Genomic DNA, 16,394 nt, shown 5'->3' on the forward strand with positions numbered 1-16,394 from the left:
CCATCCTTACCCGGGAGTGGAATATCACACCTCTGGGTTGAGGTGCAATACCCCTGTAGCAGCCGAATCCTCAGGGTGCTACATTCCCCCCTGGTAAATCACAGCACGTCCTCGGGCTGTAAGAGATAAACATCCACAACATACAATTTTTGCATAAACATATAAAACATCATATAAAACATTATATATATGTACATCAATAAAACTTTTCATATAAATAACATTCTCGTCGCCTCTGGCTCCTCCTCCGGTCACTGTGCAACGTGTGACCGGGTAAAGTGCGACAGTCTTCTCTTGAAAAACTCGTGGCTTTCCTGTAAAACCAGTAGGGAGCGCTTTAGGACGCGCAACTATATACAAAAGGGAAGGTGGCCGCTCTCAGTCCTCGGCCAGGTATTAGGGAGGAATGACCGCTCTCAGTCCTCGGTCAGTGGGATTTAAGGGATAAACGGGTAAACAGTTCACACTTGCTGGTCCCAACGGGGACTATATTAGCAACAGTTCACTGTGCCCCGACGGGCAACTATATACAGCTTGTACTCTGCTGTACTTAACGACGACGTCCTCCTGCTCTTTCTTTATTGTTACCTTTAGCTTCAGACCCGTCCGGGTCCTCTTGTTCTTCCTCACACCGCAGCTCTTCCTCCGTCAGGCGATGCACATGGAGGGCGTAGGGTCCTTTGGCACACTTGTGCCGGGTGAAGGTGACCTCGTCCCCGATGTAAAGGTCACGACCTCTGTGTCCCTCCGGTAGGTGGGACTCAACGTCTCTCCTGGTCACGAAGACGTCGCCTAGGGTGCGGTGGTCTCGGATGAAGCCCCACCCATGCTGCATGTTAAACTTGATCACAGTCCCGGTGGTGCGGGGACTATGCGCTGCACGGGGGTCTCTCCTGGCCCGGCTCTTCTGCTCCGCGCTCCTTATTTGAGCTTGCTGTTCCCGGACCCGCCTCTCTCTCCGCTCCCTCTCGAAGACCTCGAGCTGTTGGCGGCAGCACTCAGCACGCTCCGCTGCAGCTGCCCGAGTCTCCTGAGTGAACCCCATGAGGTCTTCTCCGGTGGGGTCCCACTCAAACTGGGTCTCTTCTAGCGGGGGCGAGACCCTCTTTACGGGCTTTGGAGCCGGGATCAGGGGTGCACACATGGCCCCAGCCTTCCTCTGCCGTTCCAGTTCATGATATTCCTGGGGCCAGATGAAAGGCTGCCCATCCGGGCACGTGTGTTGGGTAAACAGGTCCTCTCCCAGATGCGGCACTCTTGGTCTTATGGGCGCGGTGGTGTTAGCGCCCGGGTTGCCCGGGCCTTGCGGCCAGGCCTGGGGTATCTGGAAGGTGAAGGGCACCGTAAGGACGGCGGCACCCTGGGCTACTTGGCCCTGCGACCAGGCCGGTGGCTCCGCGGAGCTAGGGGGCGCTGTTGGTATTGCGGCGCCCGGGGGTACTAGGCCTTGCGACCAGGCTGGTGGTACTTCCTGCTTGGTCACGCTCGGGGTCGAGGCGTGTGACGTCACAGGGGTCGCGGCTCCCGTTTGAGGCCTAGTCTGCGGCGGTGACGTTGCAGCGACGGGCACGGCAGGATAGACTTCGGGCTCTGCGACGGGGAGCTGGGGCAGGTACGCGGTTTCCCGGTTTGGGGTATAGACGTCCCCTTTACCTGCCTCCACTCGTTCGGCTCCCTTCTCGGCGCCGTCTCCGGCCTTCAGTCCTCCTGTGCCATCCTCAGAGGCGGTCTGTCTCCTCGTCTCGGATGGCGTGCTCCGCTGACAGGTCTCGGTCTGCTGGGCCATCTCTCAGCTCCACTGCGCCAACGTCTCTCGCTGCACCCGGGCCATCCTCCTTGCGAGGCCCTCCAGAGCGGTCTGTGCACACTCCCGGTCTCGGGGGAGCTGTGCTAGGACCTCCACTAGGCCTAGTGGGGTCGTTGTTTCCAGCAGGCTCCTGACCAACGGGTCGGTGCTGCTCTGCTCTCCTTCTGTTGTCTCCAGCAGGCTCCTGGCCAGCGGGCCGGTGCTGCTCTGCTCTCCCTCCTCTGTTTCTAGCAGGCTCCTGGCCAACGGGCCGGTGCTGCTCTGCTTTCTCGCCATCTCCGGGTAAGCTCCTCCGATACTCTTCTCCAGGCTTCTTGCCTCCGGGTGCGCTCTCTCCAGACTGCTCCAAGCGACACCCATCTTCGTTCTCTTCTTCTCAGTCCTCCCACTTCGAGGGCGGTCCCGGGGCCACTTGGTGATTGGCAGCTCCAGGGGCAGTTCTTTCACACTGACAGACACCTCTAGCATCACAGTCTCTGTTGGTGGGGGCGGTTTCCACTTTTGGCGCCATTTTCGGTCCTGGCCCACGATGGGAGGTGGCCTCTTGCCACCCTCTGGCACGCCCATAATGGCGTCCGCTCTTCCAAGGCGGGAAACCTTTGGAAATGGCGGGAATCGTCTCCCAGTGGCGGGAAACTCTGCAGATGGCGGGAAAACGCTGTTAATGGCGGACAACCGGCTGGAATCGACCTGTGATGGGGTCCGATGGCGGGGACCCTCCGGAACCGGCAGGAGACTTCTTTTTGAGGTAAACTCGTTCTTTTCTTCAGGCACGCAGTACCCGGTTGTTGCGGGCACGTAATCCTGCCGACTACGCCAAAGTTGACGCACCCCCTGGGCCATATTCTTTAGGGGAATACCCGGAGCCGGATCAGAAGGGGGTTGTAGTCTTCCGAGTGGCTGTGACCCGGTCCGTGCCCAGGGTGTCAAGCTCAGAGTATGTGGCAGTCCTACAGATGTTATAAAGTTCTTAATGTCGACTACGCCACCCGTTGTATTGCGGTCACTATGGCCGCCGCTGCAGCAGGGTCCGCTGAGGCTGATGGTGTTGGTGCAGCTTTTGGTAGTATAACCCCCAACGGGTGGGGTATAGCCTCAGGGGGTCAGGTGCAGAGGATGGGGGTTGTGGTGGTGCAGCATAGATGTTAAGTGAAGACAGAGTCGGGTTGTGCAGTTTAAGGTATTTACTCACTGCTGATGTTCCGGTCACTCCAGCTTCAAGTGACCACCCGAGCCGTGCTGCGTCCACCAGGTCCTGGATTCAGCAAACCCCCAAACAAGTCCGGAGCGTGACCCTGAGCTCTCCTTCTGTCCTTTCCTCTGGCCGTCCCCACTAGTGATCCACCTAGGTCCAGCTCCCTCAGGCCTTCTGTTGGGAGACCCTTGGCCTTGGGTTCCCTGACCCTCCACGTGGTTTGCCTTCGGGGTGGATGTGGTGGGTGGCCGTGGCAGACGCTGCCCACGGCCTCCGGTCTCTGGCTAGGGTGTGCTTTTGCCCCCACCAGTTTGGGATCCGGTACCCTATTGCCGACTCTTCACCCGGGGATTGAATTTGGGTTCTCAGAGTCCTCTCTTTGTCCCCTCTGGGTCTTTCCTTCTCTGCTCCTCTCTCTCTCTGCAGGCTCATCTGGACCTCTGCTTCTTACTCTGACAGACTGACCCTGATCTTTGATGGTGCCCACCTTATATACTCCCTCTATGTGTGAGCTCAGGTGACCAGCACCCAATGAGCTCCTATCTTTACCCAGGCTGCTCCCCCTATCTGCCCCTACACTACTTGGGATGTACCACCCCCCTCCCACTCCAGCCAGGAACAGACTCGGTCGTACCTGCACATTTCTAAGTGGGAGTACCGTCGGCCTGCTCCTCGGAAATGGGATGTGTGTAGTGCATGCAGCCTACCGAGCTCAGGTCCACACTCCATCCTTACCCGGGAGTGGAATATCACACCTCTGGGTTGAGGTGCAATACCCCAGTAGCAGCCGAATCCTCAGGGTGCTACAGTACCAAATACTAATGAAATGTATGTAAACTTTTGACTTTGCAGTAAGTAATAAAAATGCCTTAAAACATTCTTTCCCTCTCGTTATTCTGGCATTTGGCAAATATTAAATACTATGGTAATGCTAATTGGCCTAAAACGGGAAAGGTTTCTTCTGATTTCATGTCACATATTGAGATGAACATGTAGATGTGTCTTTTTATATAGTGTATGGAAGCTTCTGGTTTCAACTGTATATATCTATCTCAAACAATGACCCCTGTTGACCTCTGTGAGCTGTTTGTGTTTTCCAGTCTTTGAGATAGCACCAGCCAATTGGGAGCTTGGATCACAAAATCATGATTTCTATTCCAGCAACTACCCCAAACCACGAGCACGACCTGGCTACTAGACTCACATAATGCTTTTCCGAACTAAGCGTGATAACCTTCATGTGATCCATGATGGCCAATAGCCATTAGTTCTGCGCGGCTTTGCCATCTCCCATGGCGCTGGTTACAGTAAGAACGCTCCATTCTGAATTCGCGTTGACCGTTGCTCCTTCTTGCGTGGACTTCCTGCCGTCCTGCTCTGCCGTGGCTTCTCCTTTGTGCAGAGGATCTGACACATGAAGGATCTCCCCGCCCTTTGGTTGCTGAAGACTTACGCTGCTGTTTACATTCCAGCAGCTCATTTTACTGTCAGCGAGTCGGGAGCCATAACTCACTGTGATGTAAATGCTTGTGGAGTCTGATGATGGGCAGATGTCACCTGCGCTTACCCTAGAGCTGTAGATAGAGGAATTGTGCCGGAGCTTGTGGCCCATGGTGGATTGAGTATCCAGGCTTTAGAGCAGAGTCAGGGTCCATGCACAGGTGGGCCCTAGTCTCTGGGTCAGAAACTGGTCAGTGCGGGGTCTGCAAAAGAAGAACAGACAATAAATGCTGGGCAAAGACATTGGGGGAATAGATCAAAGCAGGAGGAAGATCTCCCGAATGAAGAGCTGTAGGTCACTACCCACACATAGGTCACTCCTGGACCCTCAGGAGAGGACCACCCTACAAGATCAGCAGTCACAAAACGCCAGCAAATTTGACACCAGTAGTAGAAATGTGTGCCAAGGGCTCCCTGCTCTGCCACAGCGGCAGGAGCACCAACACGACCTCGGGGTCCTGGCACAGGCGGCATGATGACTTCACAGTGTTAGCAGTCTGAACTTGGACTCTAAGGCCACGTTCACACGTTCAGCATTTGGTCAGTATTTTACCTCAGTATTTATAAGCCAAAACCAGGAGTGGGTGATAAATACAGAAGTGGTGACGTGTTTCCATTATACTTTTCCTCAGATTGTTCCACTCCTGGTTTTGGCTTACAGATACTGAGGCAAAATACTGACCAAATACTGAACGTGTGAATGTGGCCTTAGAGAATGAAAAAACTCAGACCCTGTTAGGAGCCTGGGGTGAATCATTTTTTAGGGGGACATCACTTTTAAAAACACACCTCGGGGGTCATTATTACATTTTGGTGAGCACTATATTGTTAATGGGATACCTAGGGGGCATCATTAATTGTTAATGGGATACTTAGGGGGCATTTTTGTTTGTAAGGGGGAACAATAACTTGTTATGGGACAATATTACTTAAAAGAGGGATACAAGGCATTTTTACTTTTTAGGGGGCTTGAAAGTGGCAATAACACTCAGGGCATCATTACCTCATAAGACTACCCTCACAGCATTATTACTTTATAGGGGAGATTCAGGGAATTATAGCTTTCAAAAGGGGCATACATGGGAGAGATGTGTTTCGCCCCCTATGAACCTCTGGCTGCACCTCTGTATGATCAGTATTTGCAGCACTAATAGGCTATGTTGACACGTTGCGTTTTGCTGCATTTTTTTCTACAGGTAAAGCCTGCTCTCTTGGCAGTAAAGAATCTGCTTACAAAAAGCAGGTATTGCTGCGTTTTTCAGGATCCCAAAGTTCGACTTTGCTTCCACCACAGAATCACGAACAATGCAAGGTGTGTTAGGTCACCAATGCATGACGTATGTCAAACCATAAAACCATTTTGGGAAAAAAAGGGCAATTTCATCAAATTATTTAGTGGAAAAAGATTTTTTAGGTTTGAAAAAATAGTAACTATTCTGATCAAGAAAGTTCATGAAAAAATACACAATTACGAATGTAACAGGGGGGGGGGTGAATTGGTAGGGAATAGTTTACCTAAGACATTAGCAGAACATGGAGTTTGTAGGACACTGTTTACTTTTACACTTTGGTCAGCCCTTGAGTTGATCAGGTATTGTTCAATTTCACACCTTGGTCGGCCAATGTTTATTTTAACACATGTCACTAATTGAATTAAACTGTACAAATGCTAACAGCCATGCTCATGTGAGGAGACCAAAACATTATGGTTTAAACTTGGGAAAAAAAATCACAAAAATAAATGCTTTTCACATCCTGCTGTACCGGTGTTTGTTTGTTTTTTTTCCCCCTCACTGAAAACGCTGCAAAACCGGATACCTGCGTTTTTTGCTGCGCTTCTGCACTTACCCATTGCTTTCTATGGGTGAAAAAAAACACTGCAAAAACCCTGAAAGAAGTGACATGCTGCAGTTATAAAAAAAATGCAGCAGTTTTCAGATTTAGTCAGGAAAATAAAACAATGTGTGTGCATGCGATTTCTGAAATCTCATAGACTTTGCTGGTATGCAGCAGTAAAACACAGCTGAAAATATGCAGCAAAAAAACCCGCAATGTGTGAACAAAGCCTTATGGCGTAGAACAGATGTACATCACGTGCACATTACATCACACTGTGCTTTGTAAAAATTTTTCAAAACTTGCACAAAAAAAAAAAAAAAAAAAAAAGTGACAATTTGTAGTGCGCCTCCTACCGCACTGGCTACATGATGGGAGACATCCTTCCTCTCCCCAGGATCACCCCCCGTGACTGCTGACCTGCTGCTCCTTGTACCCGCTCACAGCTCTGGCCCCGCCCATCTCTCGGCTCAGCAGTTCTGACCACGCCCATGTGGGCGGGATCTGTCACATTAGAGGGGTGCGTGCTGTTAGGGTCTGGGGCGTGTCTCGGCGGTGAAGCAATCGGGCACGCCTTGGGGCGTGTCTACGCTAGGAGACTCAGCGTAGGATAGCGGGTGAGTAGGCGGAGTCAAGGATGTGCCTTATGCAGATAAGGGGCGTGGCCTATACAGGAGGGCGTGGTTAGAACCGCGCACACCCGGCGGAGGTTCCCGGATAGTCACACAAGCTATGGCCGGCCTGGCGGTCTCTACAGCCGGCTGCTTGACGTTCCTGTTCCTGCTGCCGGCGCTGGGCGCCTCTCAGGATAACTCTTCCTCGCCGCAGGACTTGCCCCTCATCCTGGGCTTCCGGCTGGAGGGCAGTGACCGGGAGTCTGAGCTGTCGGCGGCCGGAGAGTTGGAGGTGCGGGAGGGCAGTCGGCTTCAGCTCCGCTTCTACGGACTGTACCTGCGGCCCGATAGCGACCAGCTGATCGCCTTCACCGAGGCGTCCGAAGGGCCGCAGGACAACCGGAGCTGCCTGCAGGACACCCGGGACCTGGTGCGGGACTCCGCCGGCTTCAATGTGACGGACGAGGCGGACGGCAGGGCGGCGCTGCTGCTGCGCCTGGAGGTCCTGCCGCTGCGGAAGAGCCAGAGCTCCCGCCTGTACGCGCTGTGCACCCGCCGGGGCCGCGGCTTACCGTGGACGCTGCACCCGGGGCCGGACGGCCGGCTGCGGGTGCTGGAGGAGCACAAGCCGCTGCTGCCGGTGTGGCTGCAGGCGATCATCATCGCGGTGCTGCTCTCGCTGTCCGGCATCTTCAGCGGCCTGAACCTGGGTCTGATGGCGCTGGACCCCATGGAGCTGCGGGTGGTGCAGCGCTGCGGATCCGAGCGGGAGCGGAGGTACGCGGCCAAGATCGAGCCGGTGCGGCGCAAGGGGAACTACCTGCTGTGCTCGCTGCTGCTCGGGAACGTGCTGGTCAACACCACCCTCACCACCCTGCTGGACGAGCTGATCGGCTCCGGCCTCTGGGCTGTGGCCGCCTCCACCATGGGCATCGTGGTGCTGGGCGAGATCGTGCCCCAGTCCCTGTGCTCCCGGCACGGCCTGGCCGTGGGCGCCAACACGCTGTGGCTCACCCGCATCTTCATGGTGGCCACCTTCCCCCTGGCCTACCCGGTCAGCCGCCTGCTGGACTGCATCCTGGGCCAGGAGATCGGCACGGTGTACAACCGGGAGAAGCTGCTGGAGATGCTGAAGGTGGGTGCGGGGACTGCAAGTGCCAGCGGGCTGTGCCGCCATACTGGGGTCGCAGGTGCGGGCCGTGGTGCCGCCACACTGGGGTCGCAGGTGCGGGCTGTGGTGCCGCCACACTGGGGTCGCAGGTGCGGGCCGTGGTGCCGCCACACTGGGGTCGCAGGTGCGGGCCGTGGTGCCGCCACCACACTGGGGTCGCAGGTGCGGGCCGTGGTGCCGCCACCACACTGGGGTCGCAGGTGCGGGCCGTGCCGCCGCCGTCTGTGGAAGTAGAGGGTCCCACTCATTGGGGGGTTTGTTTGGTCTTCGATTTTTAGACTGGATCAAAACAGTCCGGCGTGTAGAACGTTCCCTTCCACCCTAAAAAGAAGTCAAGGAAAAAGGAGTGCGGGGATCCTGGATGCTGCCAGATTAATCCAGGCGCTATCAAAAATTTTCAATTCATTGTCAACGCGTTTCGGGGTAGAACTTGGTCCTTCCACAGGCATAAACACTCAACCTGATCAGGAGCGCCCCCTGTCTGGCCAGCCGGGTCCCTCCATTCTTCCCGCGTGACTGACGCAGCGGCTCGCTTACTGACATACGTAGTGTCAGAGCGACCAGTCAGAACTCCGCGCTGATTTCCTATAACGGTGAAGAGTTTAGGAAGTGAGATTAGCTGCAGGGAAAGGGATTCATGACGGAATCGCCGTTACTCACCTGTGAATCATTCCTTTCATTCATTTCCTGCAGCCAGGACTTGTTGGCTCAGTAATGCAAATTATGATGTTCCTCCTGATAACCAGTCAGAAGATGCAAACGTTTGTTACCATCTCCTTTGTCAAAGGGATGTGTCCCCTAGTCTGATACTGCCAGTTCTGATTGGACAGTGTCTGTGTATAAGAACACACCCCTGACTGGTAACGCCCCATTGTCAATTTATTCATGTTACCAGGAGTACTAAAACAGAGGAACGACACAATGCTGAGTTCTAGGAAAAGGTTCTCCGTGACTGGTATTAAAAGGAAAAAAATAAAATAACAGAAAAATCCACCTTATAAAAAAGTATTTATTAGATCTCCACGAACAACCCTACAGAAGGAGTAAAAGAGGCGACGTGCGACTATCAAAGTATCAGACATATAAGAAGTTCCTTTCCATTAAGGACCAGAAGGTCAACAAGATAGGAGGGATCTTGTGACCCCCCGTCCTGGATTTTTTGGGGAACTGGCTTATTCTCCTGAAGAACCTTTTATGAAGGGGAAACGCGTTGACATGAGTATTAATCTGAACAGGCTTGTACTGTGCACAGGGCGACCCTGATCACCAGTCTGGGGTCTGATCTCCACCATATCAATGTGGTGTTGGTGACTTTATCCATGAAGTGCCAGTATAGGGCTCGATATGGCCAGACAGAGGGGGCACCATTTGCTGTTAATTTTAGGGTGCCAACCTCTGGCATGATCAGGGTACAGTGGGGTGCGTGAGGACGTGTATAGTTCTGTCCTAATGACAAAGCTCACCCTACGTAGCGGGGACACAGAAGACTGACCATGTGGCTCTGTCTCTACAGTGAGCTGGAAGTGTGACTGGTGTACATTCTGACTGTACTAGTTGGGGCTTGGACTCCTCCCATGACTTTTTTTTTTTTCCTCCCTAATCCTGTGTATTAATTCACTCCCCTACCACTGTCTTCTGTGTCCAGCGCCGGTCTTCTCCTCTTCTCAGTGACGTCACCGCTCTGCATGACCTGGAGGTGGTGTTACAATGTAAGAGTTTAGAGCTGTAAAAGATTCCTGCGGCTCACATAGTGATCCGGTAACCCGAGGAGCGGGGCGGTCACTGAGAGAAGGAGCAGAACGGCGCTGGATCGCTGATAATTTCATTCATGGTTAGTGACCTCTGATGGTGTCACAGAGCCTCCTATTTTGCTGACCTTCTGATCCACCATTATAAGGAGCCCATTATATGTCTGATACTTAGCTATATTTATCATGGTCTTTTTTTTTTCCTATGGATATCTTGGTCTTTTATTATTTTTGTATATGGGGCTAAGAATTAACAGGCAGGTAGTTGCCAACTACTTGCCTATCCTGCCCAGTGCTGATCTCTGCCGGCTCAGAGTGGTCATAGTTCACTTCTGCTGCTAATTCCCTAGTTTTTGCTGAAATCACATCAACAGAAGAGTGCCTTCTCCTCTGCTCTGCCCTGACAGGGCGTGACTGCCGATGTCATGCTGATTGTAAGCCGGCTCCCCACTTCCTAACTGCAGGGAGCCAGCTGACAATCAGCATGCTGTTGGCAGAGACCAGGGGAGGTGAGCTGGTCACACCTGTGTATGGGGCTTTATGATAACATTAATCAGAAGAGGTGCCGGGATCAGATAGCATTGAGATTTGCCAGGCTGTATGTCTGTGGCCACAGAACCACGTAAGTAGCCCAGACACTCAACTACAGCTTTGCAAGTCTCAGACCTTCCTGCCCCCTCTTATATAGCTATAGAAAACAACCCCAGAGAGCAGAATCATTGTCATTTCATGGTCATGGATCTGATCTCACACACGAGCAATGTCACCTCTCCCCATATACCGTACTTACATTAGAGGGGATCATTGCTCTGCCGTATACCGTGGTCTGGTTGTTCCCTTATTGTATGCTATATGTCGCTGTCAGTGACCTCCTGAGATTTTCTAGATTTATTTTTCCAAAGTTTCCAAGTGCAAATGAATCAGCTCCAGTCCCACCTATGTGTTGGCGCACCGGGATTAAGTGTCACGGACTGAGGAGCAGGGCTGGTTACCCAGGCAGACTGTAGGAGAGTAATGTGTAATCCAGCACTTGAGCAAATCGTATAAAAACACGATTTAGTCTACAAAAAGCACAATGAAAAAAAACCAACGCGTTTCAAGTGGATAGACCAGAGTGGTTAAATACATTTATGTATCATTCTCGGCAGCACATTGAAACGTATGCTGACGAGGACATATATGTATCTAACCATGAGTAAGGGTGGTCTATCCACTTGAAATGCGTTTTTGTTTTTTTTCACCAACGTGCTTTTTGTAGACTAAATGTTTTTAGATGATTTGTCTGAGTGTTGGACTACACCTCATATTATCCTTTTATTGTTACATACTTGGATGACTTGTCACTAGGTTATACTGTACCACCAGTGCCTGATTGCATTTGGGTCCGATTGCCGAGACCCCCATCGTCCTCTAGCTCGGCAGGACATCAGAGCTAGAAAAGGTAAAGGGTTATTCTGAAGTTCTTTAATAGGTAAAATTGCAAAGTGCTTGTATAAACAATCAACTGACAAATTTAGTACTTACAGATCCCCCTCCATTCATCAAAAACAGAGGGAATATTAAGTTTGTATACTGGTCACTTAAGCCTGCGAAGGTGGTCAGTAACTTATCAGCAGTAGCTGATCTCCTAGACCAGTAGCACAGAGTTTACAAGATCTTTCCTATAGAGCTTGTAAGTGCTGCTCTGCATCTGGCTGGGTGCACTGTTCGCTCCTGATCCAGCCAGCTTTAGTGTTTGCAGCAACTTCCATTGTTTGTTTTTGTTTGTTTTTTTTCAAACAAAATATTTTTCTCTAATAACCCCCCCCCCCCCCATGATAGCACACAGGAGGATGTAACCCCACCCTAATAGGGACAGGAAATACGAAGAGGTTTAAATAGCCCCTCCCACCAGTGTTATTTCCTGTTACTATCAGGGATGAAGAGGTCATCCCCGGTGTGCTGGGCCGCCGACAGGCACTGGGGGAAAGCTACTAGCCGGGCAGCTGAGGATCGAGCGGTCTTTACCTCTCCTTCTCAAGGCGCTGCTCCTGTCTCCTCCGGATTCGGGACCCCCTCCTGCAGTCTGCGCTCTCGGGCAAGGTGTGCAGGATCTTCTGACCGGAGGCCTCTCCTCCTCCTCTCCCCCGCTGGATGCGCGGGCAATGCTGGCTCCAGAATGTGGAGTGCACGCCACGGCGCCGGAAGTGACGTCGGACGCCGGGCGGTTGATGATGTCACTTCTGACAGTTTGCGTTCCACTGTGGACCGCATCAAAAAGCTATGGGGGGAAAAGAGCGGAATGCCGCTCGTGATCAGAAATCTTCACCTGGACACCGGGGGAGGAGCCCTCTAAACAGAGGGAGGCGCTGGTCTGGTCGCCCATAAAAGGAGCCCTGGACAGGAAGACATCTACAGGTAGGCCAAAACCATGTCTGTTGAAGCTTCTCGCTCTGCATCTGTAGAGCCCAGCACCGGTCCGGTCCCAGTAAGTATGGCACTGGTAGTCCATCTCCCAGATGCAGGAAATAGTGATTATAGCTCCCCTCCCCTTCTCCCCTCTCTTGTAGGGGGACAAGGAACCTGCATCTGGAGAAAAAGTTAAACCGTCACGCAGATGACCCAACTGTACAAAAAAAACTATCGTCCTCCCATACAAAGCCCCTATGCAAGGACTGTACGGAGAAGATTATCAGGCAGGACCAACCTTCCTTATTAGAGGAGATAAAGGTGATTGTACCATCAGGAGATCAAATCCTCCTTATCCTCGGTCACTCTCCCTACGCCCTCACCTAGTCAGGGTTCTACATCTACTCCCTCAGCAGCCAAAAAGAGGAAAATTAGCCCGCCAGAGAGAGGGAAGGAAGACTCTCAAGAGGAGATGTATATCTCGGAAGATCTTCCAGAGGAAGGTGAACTAAGTCCAACCCCTGATAACTCCCAAGGAGAGAGAGATTACTTTCCATCAGATAGCTTGGAGGAACTCCTCATGGCAGTAAGGAGAACTATGGAGGTCGAGGAAGAAAAAGTGCCCCAAACAGTACAGGATTATATGTTTGGGGGGCTACGTTCCAGGAAAATATTAGTGTTCCCTATACACAAGAGTATTAGGGACTTAGTCTTAGAGGAGTGGGAATCTCCAGAAAAGAGATTAAATACCCCTACAGAGTTAAGGGATAGATTTTCTGTAAATGAGACGGCAGAATGCTGGTCTGAAGTCCCAAGAGTGGATATTCAAATTGCACGAGTAGCAAAGAATACCACACTGCCCTTTGAAGATTCCTCTCAATTAAAAGACCCCTTGGAACGCAAAATGGAGGGACTACTCAGAAAATCCTGGGAGACCTCGGCAACACTATTAAGCACCAACGTAGTCTCTACGGGCGTAGCTCGATCAATGGCTCGTTGGCTAGATCAACTGGAGGAACACCTAGTTTCAGGCACCCCCAGAGAAGATATCTTTGCATCCCTACCACTTCTACCGAAAGCTACGGGGTTTTTAGCAGATGCCTCTGCAGAATCCGTGAGAGTGGCGGCAAGAGCATCTGGGCTATCAAACTCTGTAAGAAGGGCACTATGGTTGAAATCCTGGAACGGCGACGTGGCATCAAAAATTAAGTTGTGTTCCATCCCCTTTAAGGGGAAATACATGTTCGGGCCAGCCCTAGATGATCTTCTAGAGAAGGCCTCAGACAAGAAGGCCCTCCCGGAACCTAGGAATGTGAGGAAGAGTCCTTTTCGTCCCTCCCAAGAGCAGACCCCTCAATATAGGGGTAAAGGCAAAACAGGACGATGGAGCTACCCAAAAGGTAGAGGAGGCAAAAATCTTTTTCTCTTCCAAAACCAACGTCAGAACAGACGGGGGCCGCATCTCGAGTTTTCTCCCTCTGGAAAGGAATCTGCTCAGACCCATGGGTCCTGAGGGTTGTCGAGTTGGAGTAAAATTAAATTTCTCCTCCTATCCTCCAGAGAGGATAAGGTTAACACTGCTCTCCTCTGAGTCGTCAGGCCACCCAGATATCCGGTCTTACAGACCTATTGTCCTCAGGGGTGATATCCCTGGTTCCTACAAGAGCGATAGGCACAGGACATTATTCCAGACTCTTCCTAATAAAAAACCAAATGGCTCACACCGAGTTATAATCAATCTAAGGCCACTGAATCCGTATATCCACTACCAACGATTCAAGATGGAATCCATCAGGTCGACGGTCCCCCTGATAGGACAGGACCATGTCATGGCCACAATCGACCTCCAGGATGCATATTACCACATCCCCATACATCCACTTCACAGGAGGTTCCTAAGATTCGCAGTGGCTCAGGGGGATCAAATAGTCCACTATCAATTCAATGTTCTCCCATTTGGAATTTCATCAGCCCCGTGAATCTTTACAAAAGTCATGGCAGAAGTCATGGCTTATATCAGGGGTCAGAACATTTCAATAGTACCATACCTCGACGACCTGTTATTAATCGGGCCCTCAGTACTAGTACTCCGAAAACATCTACAGTTGACCACTCAGATCCTATCGTCTCTGGGCTGGTTAGTGAACTAGAAAAAATCAGATATGGTTCCCTCCATGACAAAAACATTTCTAGGAGTACTATTGGATTCCCATAGCCAGATGTCATTCCTGCCCAAACAAAAACGGGTCATAATAAAGGCAAAAATCAATGTCCTAAGGAGCAGAAGATTAGTATCATTAAGAGACGCCATGTCGGTCCTCGGGTCTATCACATCCTGTATTCAGATGGTGGCCTGGGCTCATGCGCATACCCGAACATTACAGACCCACATGCTTACGAATTGGGACGGATCCCCACGGTCTCTGAACAGGAGAATCCCTATACCACCATGAGTAAGGACCTCTCTATTCTGGTGGCTGAACAGAAAAAATCTGAACAGAGGAGTACCATGGATCCAGAATCCGCTGGTAACCATAAAGGTGGATGCCAGCGAAAAGGGATGGGGAGCCATGGTCTCCCAAGAGCTATTCCAGGGTATATGGACCAAAGAGGTGAGCCAACGCTCGTCAAATTTCAGAGAACTAAAAGCTGTAGAGGAAGTCCTCAGAGCAGCAGAGCCTCTGGTCCAGAAATCTCACATTCAGATATTTTCAGACAATATCACCACGGTAGCCCGCCTTCGTCATCAAGGGGGCACAAGATACGAAAGCTTAAAAGCAATCTCAGCAAGAATATTCTCCTGGGCCGAAGAACATCTTCTATCCTTGTCTGCTCTTCATATCAAAGGTTCAGTCAATATCCAGGCCGACTACTTAAGCAGAACAAAGATTCATCCAGGACGTCTTCCAGATGTTAGTCGAGAGATGGGGCTATCCAGAGGTCTATCTTTTCGCCGGACACCAGAACGCGAAAGTACCTCAATATTTCTCCCTGGATCCAAACGGCCCTTGCCTGGGCGTGGACGCATTCGCTTACAAATTGGAATTCAAACTAGCGTATGCCTTTTCCCCCACTACCTATCCTTTCAAAAACCTTACAGAAGATAAGGACCGAAGGGACCAGAGTAATCCTAGTGGCCACTCGCTGGCCAAAAAGAAGTTGGTTCGGAACGTTAACCAGTCGGAGTGTGGAGAGCCCTCTAATCCTTCCTCCCATCAAGGATCTCCTTCTCCAGGGACCGATTCACCATCCGGATCTTGAGAGACTACACCTAACTGCCTGGCTTCTGAATTCCTGATATTAAAAACAAGAGGCCTCTCAGAGAAAGTCATCAAAACTCTCCAGAAGAGCAGGAAACCTGTAACGAACACCATTTACCATAATATCTGGAAAACTTTCTTAAGGTGGTGTGCACCCACTCGCCCAGACCCTCATAGGGATGATGTGGCTCAGATTCTAGACTTTTTTCAAGAAGGTCTGGACAAAGGTCTCAGACCTAGTACTCTTAAGGTCCAGGTAGCGGCGTTAAGTTCATACTTCGATTAAAGACTAGCAAAACATCAATGGGTGTGAAGATTTGACAGCAGCCACCCTAGAGTAACAGACCTGGTTCCCCCCTGGGACCTTAACATTGTTCTGAATGGGGTAACCCTTCCACCCTTTGAGCCCTTATCAACCATAAGACTGGACAGGCTGACCTGGAAAACGGCTTTTCTGGTGGCAATAACTACAGCCAGAAGAGTGTGTGAACTACAGGCCCTTTCGGTCAATGAACCCTACCTGAGAATCCTGGAAGATCGTCTAATTTTCCAACTTGACCCTTCATTTCTACCTAAGGTGGTCTCAAATTTCCACAGATCTCAGGAGATAATCCTTCCATCTTTTTGTGGCAACCCAAAAGACAAAAGAGATGGAATTCCACACTCTGGATGTTCGGAGAATAGTACTGCAGTATCTTCAGGAAACAGAAGAAGGAAGGAAAGACAAGAACCTATTTGTCCATACACAAGGTCCAAACAGGAAAGAAAGCCGCAAAATCCACAATAGCCAACTGGATTAAGAGGGAGATTACGGAGGCTTACCAGATCCAGGATCTACCTCCTCCAGCAAAGCTCAAGGCCCATTCTACAAGGGC

At 51.1% G+C, this 16,394-nt stretch overlaps 1 protein-coding gene across 4 annotated transcripts in view; it reads left to right on the forward strand.

Annotated features, from left to right (window-relative positions):
* The first annotated feature begins 7,000 nt into the window (after nt 1-7,000).
* CNNM4 (cyclin and CBS domain divalent metal cation transport mediator 4) overlaps nt 7,001-16,394 on the forward strand; it is a 50,989-nt gene continuing 41,595 nt past the window's right edge. For all 4 annotated transcript variants that reach the window (XM_073653688.1, XM_073653689.1, XM_073653690.1 and 1 more), the window contains exon 1: nt 7,001-8,087. In XM_073653688.1, the coding sequence (XP_073509789.1) occupies nt 7,071-8,087 (1,017 nt within the window). In that variant the 5' untranslated portion in view covers nt 7,001-7,070. The remainder of the gene's footprint in view (nt 8,088-16,394) is intronic.

Source organism: Phyllobates terribilis, unplaced genomic scaffold (genome assembly GCF_046119375.1).
Source record: "Phyllobates terribilis strain yellow unplaced genomic scaffold, ASM4611937v1 Scaffold_11__3_contigs__length_659146591, whole genome shotgun sequence".
Classification (NCBI taxonomy): domain Eukaryota; kingdom Metazoa; phylum Chordata; class Amphibia; order Anura; family Dendrobatidae; genus Phyllobates; species Phyllobates terribilis.